Here is a 16677-nt window from a genome sequence, read left to right as displayed (position 1 = left end):
GCGTGCTAATTGATCTGGCTGGGGGACAAGGGGAGCATCTGCTGCTGCAATTGTTTGAGTAGGTTTTGGGTTTGAGCATTTGTCAAGGAAGGTTGCAGGCACTTGGGTCTGGCTGGTTAGTCTCCGGTGGCATTCTGGAATGGAACTGTGTACTCGTGCAAGTTGCAAAGGAAGGCAGAAACCTGCTGCAGCTTACCACCTCATATGGATTGCCATGCATTAAGTGCTGTCGGAGTTTATATTTCAACTTTTAAACATGTAGGATGAGGTTTTCAAGAAAGCTCTGGCTCTATTCACAGGGACAAACACTGAGGAGAGGTCAAGACCCACCAAGTTTTTGGATTTGCAACAGGAGCCAACAACTTTATAAGAGTTTGGTTTTAAGTGCCAGTATTTGTCTCAAATTTATATCTAGCTTTTGGAAACCCAAGTCCTGGGCTTTCCTGCTGTTCTCCATTCTGTGTACTATTTGATCAAATCTATGTTACTTATTTTGCTTAAAAGTAAATCATGCACAATGAAAAACACTGACACAGATTATAGGCAAAATAAATATTTTATTGGTTTAATATACACTTCTTTTATAAGAAATCAGCCCTTGTGTGTCTTCCTAACACAATTTAAAATCTTACAAACTTTTTCATATAATATTGTTATATTTGAAACTATTTTTGATTAAAGACCTTGACACAGTGTAAAGAGCTTTAGTAGATGGAAATGGCAAAGGAGTAAAGAGATTCCAAACACAGCCAAGTGGGATATTACATATCCACTAAATGTCTCTTTGACCACATAAAACCTCCAATGACTTCCAGTTTGCTCCACTGGAACAAATGCATGTTCACCAGGCTAACTGAAAATACACTCAGTTAGGGCTGGGAAAGGACAAGGGATTTTTTTTCCATTTTCCCTGTAACACAAGCAAGGTCGTTTATCCATTCCAAGTTGCACATCCTAATTGCTTTCAGAAGATCAGTACTTTTATTGCATTTTGGTTAATATGAAGCAGGAGAGAACATCTCTTAGTATGACTGAGAGCAGTCAACACAAAGATAAAAAACAGTGCTTAAAATAAGGCATTTTTCTGTAGAGGGATGGGCAAACAGTAAGGAAGCAAATAAAATTAGTTAAAAGTTGTCTTCTATACAAAGATAAGGCTTTCAGTGTCAGAACTTTAAGTAGTTTTAAGTAACCTCATGTCATTCTACCACTCTGCTAATAGTAACCGCCCCAAGAATTAACAGCAATTTTTACATCAGGATTTTTTCCTTCTTTTGAAGTGGCACTAAGTAACAGCAGTGGAAACCATTATTGGTTGTTTCAAGCTCTTAAAGTGGATCAGTTATTGCACAATAAATACCTCATAGAGGTCAGTGTTTTGGGGGATTTTTTGTTGTGTGTTTCTTTTTTTTTTTTAAAAAAACAACAACCCTAGGCTGAATGCGTGTGTGTTATTTATAAATTGGTTACGTCTGGAAATCTTCAAGTTTCATGATGCATTAAACAAAGAAATTAGCTACATAAAAAATTTACAACAGGGACGTACAAACAAATACAAAACCTTTTAGAGAGCCACAGTTTTGTTGATGCTTTAAGGAAAATAATGAACTAGTTAAAGTGTCTAAGTCTTTACAGATGAACTCAAGGAAAGGTACACATCATGGAACCAAGCGTCAAATACAGTAGCCTATCTCAGCAGCTTTAACATCTCCTGAAGCAAAACCAACTCGACACTTTCACCAGCGTACGCCGCCCAAAGCAGAATCCCACAGCATTTCGGACTACATCCAGCCTTACAGAAAACAAAAAGCAAGACGATTATCTAAATTAGATTTTTGGAAGTCTGCTTGTTATGCTTAAGTATGTCTTTTGAAAATATTCATATCTAAGGCAGGCAAGTTACAGAAATCCTCTCACATGATGCATTCACACGCAAAGCCAGCACAGAGCACACCAAAACCAAAAACCAAGGACCGCTGCATGAAAGCTGACAACAGAATGGGCCAAACTACAAACCAGCTGATTTTCCAAAGCTATCCAGGATTATCGGTATCCTCTGTATTCACTGAACTTCCACTTTGAACACTTATATTTCAAGAGGAAAACGCAAACAAAGCAAGGATTACGTTAACAGGGATATTTCATATACCAAAAAAATAAGTCTGGTTGTGGCAGTTAGCCAAAGGTTACCTGTAGTACCTGTTTCATGGCTGTGTATCTTGTTTTGCAGTTGCAGATCTGCTTTGGGGTGATACAGCTGCTAACAATCCACTTACTATTTCTCGTCTTATTTCACCAACGATAGATTCCTTGATCTGAAAGGGATTAACCAAAGTTTTAAGGTCAGTAAATTATAAAACCAACGGATAAAACTAAATGATACTGCAGATATGTTGGACATTACTGACATATGAAAATGTACAATACCAAAAAGTCAATTTAAAAAAAAAAATGCAAATGGAAAAATATAGGAGGGTTTCTCTTGGAAAATAACCGTAAGTAATTTTAAAGTTCTCGCAAACTGTATAAATGCAAACCCAAGTAGTTTTATTTTTCCAGATGGTAAGTGTATCTGTGTTTTACACTTAGGATTACTGGTTTTATGTTAAGGAAAAATACATTCCAACTATGCTAAAGTTCTGACAATGGCTTTTCAGGATATACAAATGCCCCAAATGCACCACTTTTTGAAATTGGTTGTTATCTTTTGAAAAGGAAGGCAGGACTGATCTGCCTTACAAATGGATTATGCAGTAGAAAAGGCCCAAGTCTATGAACATGAACTGCTGTTTTCATATAAATCAAAAGGAGACAAATCCTAATTACAAGAAAACTTCAACAGTTGCTCACATCATCACTTGGCCCCTGGGATATGATCTGTGCCAACAAAGATTATTTTTCACAGGATTGTGACAAGGCATTTACCCATTAAGTTTTACGTAAAACAAACCCAGGAGTTACTGCTAGCAGGCACCTGAACGTGGCTGAGGCTAGAACAAAGAAAGAACAGAGCACTGACAGCTACAGTAAAGGAAAAGGAGAAGAGGAGGCAAAGCCCAGATCTACAAAGGCATATTATGCCGGAAAGCAGCAGGGCGTGACAAATCAAAATTATACGGGCTGCTCGCAAGTCTGAGAAATCTTTGGCACCAACTCATTTTTTGGACGGTCTTCACGTGGGGAAGGACTACCTAGTCAGACGTGGTTCCAAGGACAGCAGAGGACGACGATGGTGAGAGTGCAGGGGAGCAAGAGCCCAAGCCCAGCCGCTGGGGTCACTCACAGAAGCACTCATCAGCCTAGTTAAGCTACACAGTATTCTTTTCCTTATGAAAAGGGAAAATAATTTCCTGGCACGAATAACTGATCTTAGACTAAAGAAAATACTGTTCATAGTGTAATTTCAAAGTAGCTTTCAAGTGCCTGAGTAGCGATAATACGTGAGACTCAATGCCAGAAAAAAGCCCGAATTTCTAATCCCGATTTTGCCAGTAACAAATCCCTTCATGTTCTGATGCCCCACCAACATCACGGGGAAAATATTTACTCAAACCCAGCCTTCCCAACAGCCCTGCCATGTTTGCGTAGCCCTCTCATCATCTCGATTATCATCTTGCAATTATTCTTGTGAGTCTCCCCTTTTCCCGGTGCGTCAAAAGGATTAAGCAACAACGTCAGAAGGGTGGCAGCAGCATTAGCAACAGGTTATTTATCCCTTGTTCTTACTGGCAAGCAATTCAATCCCTAAACCATTAGTGGCAAAGTTCCTCCTTTCGTTACTACTTTGCATCAAGCAGAAATTCAGAGACTATAATGTTATTGGGAAACAGGTTTCCAGTTGGGTTGTTTGCTGATTAACCGACTAAAGAAAAGCCAGTGTGTAACAGGACCTGGCTTATGGATGGCCCCAAGTCCTGAGGGTGTCTGTGCTGATGCACACACAGACCTACAAAGAGTTAGGATGGCTGTCAATGCAGTAAGGGCTTTGGGATTTAGAAATGCTGGCACAGGGAAACAGCACCCTGGCTGACCGGCAAGCCACTGTGGTAACAGAACCCTCCTCTGCTCTCTCTGCGTTCCTTCTCCAGCATCACATGGGGTGGGTCTGCGAGGATGCTACAAAACAGTCATTCTGTGCCCTTCCCTTGCCGGATAGACAAAAATAAACCTCACTTTCCACAGAAAGCTGATAAAAGCTTCCCAAATTAGCAAGTAAATGGTCTAGTATGACAGACAGTCTTGTGGTGAGGTGGAGACTGGAAGGGAAGCGGCTCCTGTTCTATTCTCAGCTCTTCCAACTTCTGTCTTGACCTTGGAGCCCTCTGCCTCTCACCTTCCTGCCCGGACAACAACAAGGCCACCCTTCGCTGCTTTTTTTCATTGCCACTGCTTCCTCCCTCCTTTCCAGACTCATCAAGGTCATTCCTGCGTGGCGAGCACAGCATCGATTCCCGAGGCGACTCAGTCCCACGCCTGTGTCACAACAATTGCCGATGTTTGCCTTTTTCATTACAAACGATTTAGGGCAAGGTGCACCTTCCATTTACTCTGCAGAGGGCACAGCCCGTTGCCAAGGCTTCCTCTGAACAAAAGACAGCACAGTCAATGAATGCTCCACTGGTATTTTTAGCAGCTGAATGAAAAATTGATCATTTGAAAGAGGAGAGAACCCACTCATTTATGGTACGTATACTACATTGATACACCACTAATAATCAATATTGTATTAATGGCACAATACCACATTCATAGATAGTTTTATTACAGTAAAACAGTGATCTTTCTTCCTATGGAAGAATTATCATTACTGTAATAATATGTTGCTGCTAAATAACTGATTGACAGTGAAATGTGCCACAGTAGCAATTCTGAAGATGGGTGTTCTTCACCTACTGATAGAAAATGGGCATGAGGCTTTCACAGCCCTCATACTCCTGATCTAAGATAGGTTTTCTAGAACTGAAAGAATTATTTTCTACTCCTTTTCTTCTTGTGCCGCTTCTTCATGGCAGCAGCTGGTGAGGTTTTTACGCTCAAGATAGCACCATGAGGAAGCCAACGCCTGCACAAGGGAAGTATGAACAACCAGCAGACATTTTTGATCGATGCTGAACTAACATGGATTTGAATGGAAAATGGAAAAGAGAATATTCTCTATCAAACCATCTCTCTGTCCCATAAAGACTCATTACAGCCTCTTAAAACAGACACTGACAGGAAAATCATACATTTCTTCAAAGTATAACTTCATTAAATGCCATTTACAATGGAGAACTGTTAGGAAAAACAAAACCTGCAAGCTTTTTAAACTACTACATCTTGCAGAAGAGCAGAGTGAGAGGGCCCAATGGCACTCCCAGTGACACCGTGACCCACGAGTCAAGCAAAAAGTGCTTCACGTGATACTACAATGGAGGTCAGGCTGCATTTTCATCAAAACAAGAGGGCCGCTGTTTGGCTTTTTAACATTTCACATTGTTGAATGCTTTTCCGTGGGAGTTAGTCCATTAACGATAGAAGTTAACACCATGGGTGTTCTTCATGCCAGCAAACAGTTACAGGTCAAAGCTCACATGCATTACAACCCACCCAGGCATACTCTGAAACACTGCCTGACTTCTCTTTCCCCAACATGAGGTCACCCAGCTACAGAGAATAGGGGGAATAAGCAAGCATTTAACATTTGTGAGCGCATACATCAAGAATGTATTCTACCAGATTTCTTTCTTTTGACAACGAAACTGGAATTCCTGTGTTAACAACAGAGCTACTTAAGGAAGACACTTTTCAATTTATGCTCTGTTTTAGCTCTTACAAAATCCAAAAGATTTTCCTGAGCAGTATTGAATAGCATATTCTGGCTCTGCAAAAACTACTAGGTGCTTTAAGCCAATGCATCTTCATTCTGACCTGCAAAACTTCTCATGCTGAGAATCCGAGCCAATCCAAAATAGGCTGCCAATGAAGTTAAACTGAGGGACAATCTCTCTGTGTGCTCAAACATTTACAAAGTGACTCAAGCTCAGTTATTTGCTGACTACTCATCTTTGAATAGTAGCCTCTCAGTTCAGTGCGGATTCTTTCAGCATTACAGTGTCCTCAGTGCCACACAACCCGAAGAACAATCTCTGTGTAAAGTGTACACATCTTTATTTGCTATCAATTAATGAAGTTAAAGAGGAGCTTTCACACAGGCTAACCTCAGAGAAAATATTGACTGAAATAACTCTGTACTTTGACTCCAGCTCCCATTATTGTCTCTGCTGCTTTTACATTTGAATTACAGCTCTCTCTTTCCTCTCTCGATTTCTCCTTTAGCAACACCCCACCATGACACCACTCTTCCAACCCTCAGGTTTTTACAGAATGGCTGGACATGATACAAATGTAATTTCCTACCTTCGCTTCAGAATTGGCAGCAAAGTGCAAGGTGTGATAAATACCTCATGTGCAAGTCTTCTCTGAGCATTAGGCAAGGAACCCTTTTAAAAGGGATGAAAGGAAAAAAAATGGACCAGAGCGAGAATTTGGCATGTCTGGGAATATTTTATGACATCTCCGAACACAGACTTTCCCAAGACTCCTCCTGACTTCACTCCAGCTACTTTAGAGAAGATGGCAGCAGGAGGGTGGCCAGGGGGGGAGACATTTGAAAATTGAATTTTTGCCACCCTGCCTCATTCACCCTTTTGCTTTCAAAGTAGAGGTGTAAAGTTGTAGCATCACAGGCTCCACTGCAAGGACCAGTGACGGCCAGAAGGTGTTCGGTTCCTAAGGTTGAGCACAGCAATGATGAGGTCGTTGGTCTGGTGGTACCTCACCGTGAGCTGACTGTGGTACCCTTCCTTCCAGAGGATAATGCCACTTCCCATAACTCATCCCACTGACAGGGAAAAGCACTATTCAGCATCGTGAGGCTACCTACTGAAAGCTGGTCTCCATTCCACCTCACTGCCAAACTGCATCATCTTTTAACACCAGCAGTTCACTCAATGTTAATGCTTGTGGCTATGCATTATTCTTTGCACACTCAGCTCTGGTTATTTATAGAGTTACACAAAGCTAAAGAAAGGAAACATCTTCATATGCTTCCAGCCATCATCTTCTACCAGGAACACTCCTTAGTAATGCTCTGCTGCTTCACAGATCTCACTGTGCAAGTGTAAAGTGCCTACGCATAGCAACGCCCACAGTGAGTCAGTCAAGAAAACATCTCCATGACATCTCTACTGCTGTAGAGATAGACACAGCAGTCTTGTGGTCAGACAATGAGCAAAGGGCTACCTTATGGTCCAGTACACTCTGCCTCTTCCTGCACTGAGAGAAGAGGGGTGAAGGCACGGCAAAAGATCTTTCTGGCATCACAGCTGATGTTTTATTGTGAGATGAGCAACTTGCCTCTCACCTTTTTTAAACACAAAGCAAAGGCAAAGCTCATTCCAGTTATTGACAGCCTCAAAGCAAGCAGCCCTGGATGGCAGTGTCACAGCCTGGCCTGTTGTACATTCCTGAGCATAACATCTCTCCAGGCCTTTCGAGGGGTTTAAGGCAGAGTCGTACCAAAGCTTCAAGGTATGAGCTAAAGGCTAAGGGTCAGTGATCCTCAGCTAAAGGCTAAGTGGTCCCTCTCCAGTGAAGGAGAGGGAATAAAACCCACAGGTTCTCAATGCCCCTCTGCTGTGTACTCACAGCAGAGAGCTCGCTCCGCTTTCTCACGGGCATTGCTTTTGAGAACAAGAAGTTTCTTTTGCTTCCTTTTTCCCATTTATACAACTTGCCATCAGGCTTTCTGTCATGCCATTGACAAACAAAACATGTGGGTTTAGTCCTGTTTTTTAACCTGGCCTGCAGAAAAAAATAACCAAGCACCCTTCACTTTCATTGACTGCCAATAAAATGAGTCCAACAGCATCAGTGCAACATCAGTCTTGAAGTCTGAAATAACTTCTCATCTGACTACAACTTGCTTCACTTACACTCCTACAGTCCTTAGTGGTTTGGGTTAGAGGACTGGGAAAGTATTTTAAAACATTTAGTACAGAGTTGTTTCAGAAAGAGTATTTCATCAATCAAATTAACTCCAACTCCAACCATTTTAGCAAGCAAAAATGACAGAGAAATTTTCACTTGGGAATCTGAAATACTGCTGCTTAACCAAGTAGTAGAGACGGCAAATTCTTTCTCACACAGATTTAGAGTAGCAACTAGCTATTAATTTATGTGCTAACCACTATCACTAAAAAAAGTCTACTGCTTTGCACAAGAATACAGCTGTGGCTTGAACATCTAGTGACAAGCTCTGAGCCTTTAGAAATAGGACAGTAACAGTGTGGAGCCTTGGCTTGTGAGGGAAGAGAAAACCCCAGTGGCCAAGAGTTACAGGTAGCCTGTCTTTAGTTTTCAGTAAACACCGTTCAAACACCCTAGATCTCAGCCCCTCCCTCCTCACCTCCCGTATGACTTGCTGCAGCTCCTCCTGCTCCACGCTTTTGTGGATTTCATCAACCGAAGGCATAAGAGGGACTTTTTCAAGTTTGTGCTCCACTTCTGGCTTGGAGTCTGCAAGCTCCTCAGAGCTCTCCCTCTGCTGCCCAGCACCTGCTCTCATGGGGGGAGTTGGTGTTAAGGCAACGGAGGCTCGGTACAACTTCTTGCTTTGACTCTTAGACTTTCCTGTTAGTTCAGAGGATCCAACAGCAGCTTTTCTACCTGCGTGACCAGAGCACACTGAAGAGGAATCAGAGTTTCCATGGGAGAATACGGACTCTGTACCCTCCGCTGGCAGAGTTTCCAGTCCAAGATCTCCCAGTCCTAAACCCAGTTCAGACTTCAGAAATGACTGCTCTCGAATAAGTTCGGAGACCTAAGGATCCAGAAAAGAAACAGTCCTGAATAAGCGTATCAAAAAGTCACATACAGACACAACTATGCTTTCTTTTTATTTATTCATCACTTACTCATTCCCTCCATGTAACAAATACAGCTATAAAATAAATATATGCTTTGCCTTTATGACTGCAACAAAGAGGATCATAAAAAGGAATGGGCTTTTTCGAAAGCCAACATAAATAAGAATTGTGGCAGTTCCCCAAGCCACTGACTTTTGCAATACGGATGCATCCTGCCAGAGCCATTGACAGAGACACACGTAAAGGCTTGATTTTGTTTTTCTTTGCTAAAACAATTCAAGTTTGTTCTTTTCTTTCTGCAGTCTTTGAACTACTTATTTTCAGTAGTTCAGGAGCTTACACAGAACTCCTAGCACAAAATGCACAGAAAAATAACACATAATTTTCCCTAGAAAATGCATCATGTAGTCATTGTATTAACTAAATGCAAACAACATCTCATTTATACATATTCCTCTTAAAAACATTACAAGGCTTCACAGCTACTTACATTTATGGTTAACTTTGCCTAAGGGAAAATGTAGCTGTTCTCAACGGAACTACTCAAGTGAGTAAAGTAGTTCCAAGATCATGGGTCAAATGAATCCCCTACACCCTTTTTACAAGAAATCCCTTCCTGGTTCTTTTCCTTAGGAAAACATACAGCACACAACAATTACTTACTGGTTCAATGACATTCAATGGAGAAGGGCATGACAGATTATCAGCACTTCTGCTTCCATACATACCCTGAAAAATTAAGTCAAGTTAATGCATTGAGGATTTTTTTAGCACTGTCAGAAGCTAATATATAAATATGCTGTGTCACAGACAACTTTCTGTAAAAGCAGAGATTTGGAAACAGGAATCAAAGCTGGTTGGAGAAAGTTTATTTCAGTCATTTTTAAATCTGGCCCTCTTCTATAAAAGGATTTACAAATAAAAAGATATTTATATGGTTCAAAGAATGCAAGTTTGGCTTGGGATCACAGTAATACCATATTTTCCTGTTCTTGGGTTTCAATTTTTTTCCCATGACAAAATACTGAAGAGAAAGATGTGGCCTGGGCCTGTACTGCTTCTACAGAAGAGGACTGGCTAAGAAAGAGGAATGAAACCCAGGAAGAACATATGATACTTTTGATCTGTGCTTCTTTTGTTTGGCTGATGACAGAGTTGCAGCAGAAGAAAGAGGAACAGTTTTCTGCTGAGTGAAAAAGAAGTGAAAGTATATCGCCACGCCACCAACAAACATATGCAAGCTATCTTCTTTATCCGCCCCTTTTGTACTTCTGGGGGAGTGTCTGTGGGAGTAGAGCTTCTCCCACTGTTTGGCTGGGAACCACATGTTGATCTGAAGGAGCTACAAAAGTCAATGGAGGAAAAAGCTGAAGATGAAAACTGGATTTTCCTGGTTTTTTGTTCCGTTGATTGGCAGCACTAGAGGGGAAGCACACCCCATTTATTGGGAGAGAAACACTGTATATTTCTCATCTCTGCCCTCATTTCACAAGCAAGAAAACCAGTGTAGGGAAACTCTAGAAAGACCATCCCCATCCCCCAAGGATTTCAGACCTGAGCACTACCTACCAAACCTGTGAGATTTCGGGGTCATGAAGAGGAAAAAGAAGAAAACACTGACAGAAGAGGTCTGAAATCTCAGATCTAAAGCCCCAGAAGATATATATTGATATGTGTTAACACGGAGAAAGTCCCTCTGTTCCCACACTTTTTCCCCAAGATGAAACACTTACTGAAACCAATAAAATATGACCCCTGATAACACACACAGCATCATTAGACTCTCCAGATACCATCACATTGTAAGAGTTTTAACGGTTCTGAGTGACTAACATTACACTGAGAAACCGTATCATGTTGTTGCAAAATACTTACTACGTGTGTCTGAGGTCTGTAAGGTGAAGACATGTGCAGACTTCTCAGCTGGTCTTCCAAAGCAAGCAGACGTTCTTCTAGCTGCATCTCTAACTCCTGTAGCTCCATGCGGACAGACTTTCTCAAGCTCTGTAGCTGATCCGCTTCGTATCTATACCAAGTCCATCATAAAAACAACAAGGGCATTCACTGTACTCAGATGCACACCACAAAGCGGTAACTGAGCAGGACAGTCCCATAAGTAAATGACTCCATGCAAAAGAATTCAAAGTGGAAGACAGAAAATTCCTCCATCATGGAAAAATTAGCTGAAACCCCTAAATGGAACGAAAAGTCTTTCTCCATTTATAGAAATTAGATAATTCACTTCGTGGAGAAAACTAAACAACATGGTGTATCACAGAACATGCTCCAAAAATTTTAGCTTTAAAAGCTTCAATATATGCACGCAGAAGAAACGGGCGTTTAAACATATATCATATCAAATCCAATTTAAAACCAGTAACAACAAAAATCACAGAGCAACGCAGTAATCACATATTACTTGTGCATGGTTCTAGGTTCCCAAGCAATTGCAGCTACATTTTGGCCAGGGTGCTATTGTCTAAGAAGGCAAACTGATTTCAAACATGTTTACTTTTAAAGTGGTTAGTCAAGAGATGATTCAACTAAAGTAAATAAACAAGCAGTTTTGAAAATTGTTCCAGATCAGCTGCTGCTGCAACTCATGGTGAGCATAAACACACAGAGCCAGAATATGAATGCCACATGTAGCCTGCTGAGTGGCCACAGTAAGTTAGAAAAGCATCTAAATGCTAGAATGTTCATTTTTTATTTACATCTATGAAGATGGGGGGGAACCTAAGCTGAAATTCTCTAAGATTTTTTCCCCCTCAATATCCTATGATAAAAATCCTTAAAATCCACAGCTGTAAAATCACTTTTGGAGAAAGGATGAAGAAACAAATCAGCAATTAATGAGAAATAGAGATCAGAAGAAACAAAGAAGAAAAAACTCAAGAATGGAGAAATATAAAGAAGAGAGTAAACAAGTTCTTGGTAAAAACTCAGCTCCAACTCTGTTCAAACTGAAACTAATAGATTAAACTAATAGATTTTTTGCTCTGATTGCAGGGGCAGCGACACACTTCCTGAAGTATTTTCAGAGTATTTTCTCTCTTTTTTTAAAAAGACCATTTTACCTTTCCTCTTCTGTCATGTGCTGATAAACTGTTGTCTGTTGACGTAACATAGTCAATTCCAAATCCATCATTTGGGTTCTGAATAAGTTTAGATTTCGCCTTACCACTTGTAGCTCCTGGAAAGTATTCTAAAAAAAAAGAAACCACCAAACAACAAAGCGGGGCGGGGCGGAGAGAAAAAAAGATAATAATCCATTACATGGAAAAACTGAATTAAAATAAGTTTGGATCCTATAACTGCATTTGCCCAGATGTGCCCTTTGAGTCAAGCAGAACCTCAGCAACTTCAGTATACTACAGAGGCTGCATGTTGTGAACTCACAATAACTCAAGAAAACAACATTTTCAGATGTATCATACGAGCAAACACATGAAAGGATTTCCATGTATTTAGATCCCTTTTTAACGTTATTTGCAGGATGGAGTCATCTATTATCTCTTGAGAGCAACGATAGGGAACTGCCCAAAATTACCACAACCTGTAGCACATTTAGGATGTTTCTTTATGTTTTGTTTTGACTAAATACCACTGTGTGAATAGGGCCACTTACTTCATAGAGAGGTAGAATGGATGATCTCTGAGTAGTGTAACCGCTGGCCGCTGAAAGATCCTGACCCCTCATCACCGGGTACTAGGGAAAAAAATAAACAGTTTGAAATGGGAAAATCTGCAATCCCCTTTATTGAGAACTCCTCAAACGTGCAGATACTCTGCAAGCAGCCACTGTTACAAGAGCCTTGCTGGTACTGTGATTTCTGCTGTCTATGTAAATATTGTATCAGGAAAAGGAAACCTTGCAAAATGGCAGTGCCCCCTCTTAACTGAAGCATGTGCACCAAAGCTCTGTAATCCAAATGCATTGCAGGTGAAAAACCAAATTAATCCCGTCTGACAAAGTATGTAGGAATAAAAGCTAAGTTTTTCTGCAGCAGGCGTTTTGCGCCTGAAAACTCAGTAGTCTCAATTGTCTCAGCAAATGATAAAAAGAACAACTCCCAAAACAGAACTGAGCAAATTAAAGTGTGTCCCGTTTTAAAATCATGATTACAGTCACATTTGTTGTGGGGTTTTGTTCATTTCTTAGTTTGGGTTTCTTTGTTGATTTTGGTTTTTAATCTCACTACATTGCCTACATCCAAAGACCGCTGTGTGCTAATGGTCTCTCGTAACAAGACGACTGCTGAAGAATTTCTATTTGCATGTTACATCGACAATGGAGCAACCAGATAAAATTCAGGGGCAACATGTTGCATGTAGGAGACCTGGCACAAGAACAGTGGAAACAGCAAAAACATTCACCTCTTCAAACATGAAAACGACAGCTTGTCCAATATAATTTTGAAAGAATTCAAAGGACTATTGACACGCCATGGAAAATTTGAAGCATGTCCATTAATCCAGAAGAGTTTTGCTCAAACATGATCACATCAAGGCGATGTTTTGTTTTTCCTCTCCCAGTGTTCTCTGTTCCCTGTTCTATCAGTAATGTATCTATTCCTCTTATGCCTTCCTAAAACCAGAATCATATATTTGAAACATCGCAACTTTTTCTTTAGCAGCTGAGTATGTTCTGTGCCAAACTTGACCTCAGCTGTAGGAGAAAGCAGCATCAAGGAACTATGTATTTTAAGTAAGATGGTTTCATACAAACTTCTATAATGAGAAGGACCAAGCCCCCAAAATGGAACTGGTCTAGACAAATAACTCTGGAAGCAGAACAAGTGGGCTAGGAGATGCTATTATCCCCTCCGATACTTCTTTTTTTTTTTAAATGCATGAGCATGAGTTCTGGATGTAATACAGATGTTTCTTCTTCAGCAGGTTTAGTTAGCATCGTGTAAGTGGTAAAAGTGCTTGTAGCACGCTGTAACCTTACACAAGTCAAGGCTGCAATTGGTACACAACAGGAAACTTTACAAAGAAGGTTAAATTCTGCAAACACTCACTCCCAGGCACACTGTCCACTACCCTGAACAATGGGTGACTTAAAACCCAGTTGACTGCAACTTTCCACTGCGGGACTGTGTCCCAATACCAAAGCTTGCTCCCAGAAGTAGGGCCAGCTCATACAACCAAAGTCAGTCTGGACTAGCCTCTAGCTTTTGACAAGTGGCAAAAAAAAGAAAACAATAGGACCTAAAAAAGTTCACTACATCCTACCACCTGCAATACGGTGCAGGTAGGCGCATGTTTGTTCTTCAGTGAAACCCACAGAAATTTTTGAAGCTCTACAACAGAATAGTCTTCATGTATTCATATATAAGCAAGCACAGTCTGCAACTGCTCTGCCCACATAGCCTCCTGCAGCAGCTTGCAGGCTCCTAAGTTGGATCACCACCTAAGAGAACAGCAGTACAGGGATGGCTGAGGAGGGACAGCTGGGAATCAGGAGGGAAAGAGCAGAGGTGTGGCAGAAACTGGTAAAAAAAAGTGCTTGCACTTTAAAGCATTTCTTCTCCGAGTGATGAGATGGACAAAATCTCAGACACTGTGACAAAACTGGTTCTTAATAAAAGACTGATGACTTCAGGCTCATGTTGACTAGCTCCAGAGTTGAATGTGCAAAAGGTTGGCATGAAACAGCGTAGAAATGTACATGGAACAGCCCATCATCACTGACATCATTAGTGAAGCCATAGGACTTGCAATGAAAAAAATACATTTTTATCAGTTGGATGGGAAGTACGTCAAAGAGAAAAGAGAGGTTAAAGGACTGCCAATATGTACTTTCAAATCTAAAGCTAATGACTATCACCTTAAAATAACAGCTGACAGAGTACACTGGTTCTCCCTCCCACTGATGAATATCCATAAAATTTAAAAAAAAAAAAAAAAAAAAATCTGGATCAATTGCAACAAGAAAAAATTAAACGCAAAAACACTGGAGCACTAGCAAGATGATCATTTGCCACTTTAAACAGAAGCTCGTAAAACAGTAGCAAATCAAACTTGCACAAAATGTCATTTTTTTCTGATCGGCTGCGCTATGCAAAGGAATATTGAGGTTAACATTTTGGTTATGTAAGGATAAAATAAGAAGTCCTTTTGCCCAGGGGCAAAATTTGGCTTCCTCATACCTGTGAGAGGTTCTGCAGAGAGTTTCTGATGTCATGCAGGACTCTGCGAAGCTGCATCTCCACGGTGGAGGGTGGGTTGATGGCATGAGGTCGATGAGGAAATCCAGCATGCCTTGGAGAGAAGGGACAGCTGAAGGGGGAAAGCAAGGCGCCAAAGGAAGAGCCGGAAACGCTTGGGACGCTGTGGGTGCTCAGTGTCCTCATGTGCTCGCAGAGCGGTCTGTCCTGCCACTCCGCAGGGAGAGAGTGGAGGGAGCACATCGACTGGGACATGTGTGCTGGCGTGTGCAGCGGGCAGCTCTGTACCCTGGTGGGACTGGGCTCCTCGGGCAGCCTGCTGGGCCCAGTCTGGGGCGCTTCTTTTTTGGAGGATGAAGGCGCAATAAACAGTGTGGATCTGCACACTGGCTGGCTGGCGGCTGCCTCACCCTCACTTTTGTCATTCTCAGACATCGCTTTCTCGTCTTCCTCCACACGTGTGTACTTGTAGGTGAAAGAAGGAGGACTGCACAGAGTCTCTTTTCCTGGAGTTAGATGGACATTTACAGAGGACACCACTTTCACTGGATTCAGCAATGCAGTTGGGAGAGACTGAGACCGCCTTAGAGGATAGCCCGATTCAGCAAACCAGAGTCTCTGCTTCCTCAGGAGATCTTTTGACTTAAGCAGAGTGCGTCCAGCCCTGCAATCAGATGTGCTGACGATCCTCATCTCAGCTCTTTGCAAGGCGACGTGAACCCTGTCCATGGACGATGGGGAGGAGCTGCCACCTTCCAGAGACTCCATCGACTTGAGAATATGGTGCGTGTGGTACTGAGGAAACTCAAATACACTGCCTTCCTCCAGCAATCCCAATCCTTTTCGCTCACTGGAAATATCTACCTCTTTAGACCTGACCTCTCCTTGCACTGTCTCTGATATATGAGATGACTTGCTTTCTCCAACTTGATTTTGTTCAGTTTCATAGTCAATAATTTTTCTATCTTCAGTCCTTCTATTCTCAGAAGGTGCCCCTACCTTTCGTCTCTCTACTTGAGAGATAATATCCTCTTCATCCTCCTCCTCCTCCTCCTCCTCCTCATCATCATCTTCTTCCTCCTCTTCAAACTTACTGAAACAGGGCAGTTCCTTGGCTATCGGTGTCTTCTGTTCCTCGCTATGTGAGGTTACGGTTGTCTCACTGTCACAGCTGTCAGCACTGCTTCCCATGCCCTGCAAAGACTCCTGAACCTAGGAAAGATACAAGCCAGCAAAGGGGTGAACATACTGGAGACTCAACTACTGCTTCTCAGAAGTCAGGCTAAGAGTTCAAGTCCACGTTCATTGGGCATCGTGGCAGGGAGCAGAAAGAATAATGCAGTTACTGTGCAAGAAAAACAGTAAAGGAGAACAAAGAAACCATCGTATCAGATAGGATAGAAGCATACTGAAGTATGGCACCAAAAGGGAGATGTTTAAAAAAAAAGAGCAAACTATTTACACATTTTGACTTGACAATAACCTCTATTGCCAGAAAAACAGAAATGGCAGCAGAGTAAGAGAGTAAAAAGAGTAAAATGCTAGTATATTAGGTAGGGATGACAAAGAGATAACAGGGTAGAGGTACATGGCAT

The 16677-nt window shown here is 41.5% G+C and overlaps 1 protein-coding gene across 1 annotated transcript in view; it reads right to left on the bottom strand.

Annotated features, from left to right (window-relative positions):
- Positions 1-2167: 2167 nt before the first annotated feature.
- The window catches only part of ITPRID2 (ITPR interacting domain containing 2), a 31215-nt gene continuing 16705 nt past the window's right edge, over positions 2168-16677 (bottom strand). Inside the window, exons 6-12 of the mRNA XM_082001427.1 lie at positions 15065-16294; positions 12538-12618; positions 11987-12114; positions 10785-10935; positions 9573-9638; positions 8450-8863; positions 2168-2315 (exon numbers count right to left, since the gene is read on the bottom strand). Of these exons, the coding sequence (XP_081857553.1) occupies positions 2205-2315; positions 8450-8863; positions 9573-9638; positions 10785-10935; positions 11987-12114; positions 12538-12618; positions 15065-16294 (2181 nt within the window). The 3' untranslated portion in view covers positions 2168-2204. The remainder of the gene's footprint in view (positions 2316-8449; positions 8864-9572; positions 9639-10784; positions 10936-11986; positions 12115-12537; positions 12619-15064; positions 16295-16677) is intronic.

Source organism: Phaethon aethereus (genome assembly GCF_964289735.1).
Source record: "Phaethon aethereus genome assembly, chromosome: 6".
NCBI classification, from domain to species: Eukaryota; Metazoa; Chordata; class Aves; order Phaethontiformes; family Phaethontidae; genus Phaethon; species Phaethon aethereus.
Note: the sequence above shows the minus strand (reverse complement) of the source record. Positions and strands in the feature narration are given on the sequence as shown.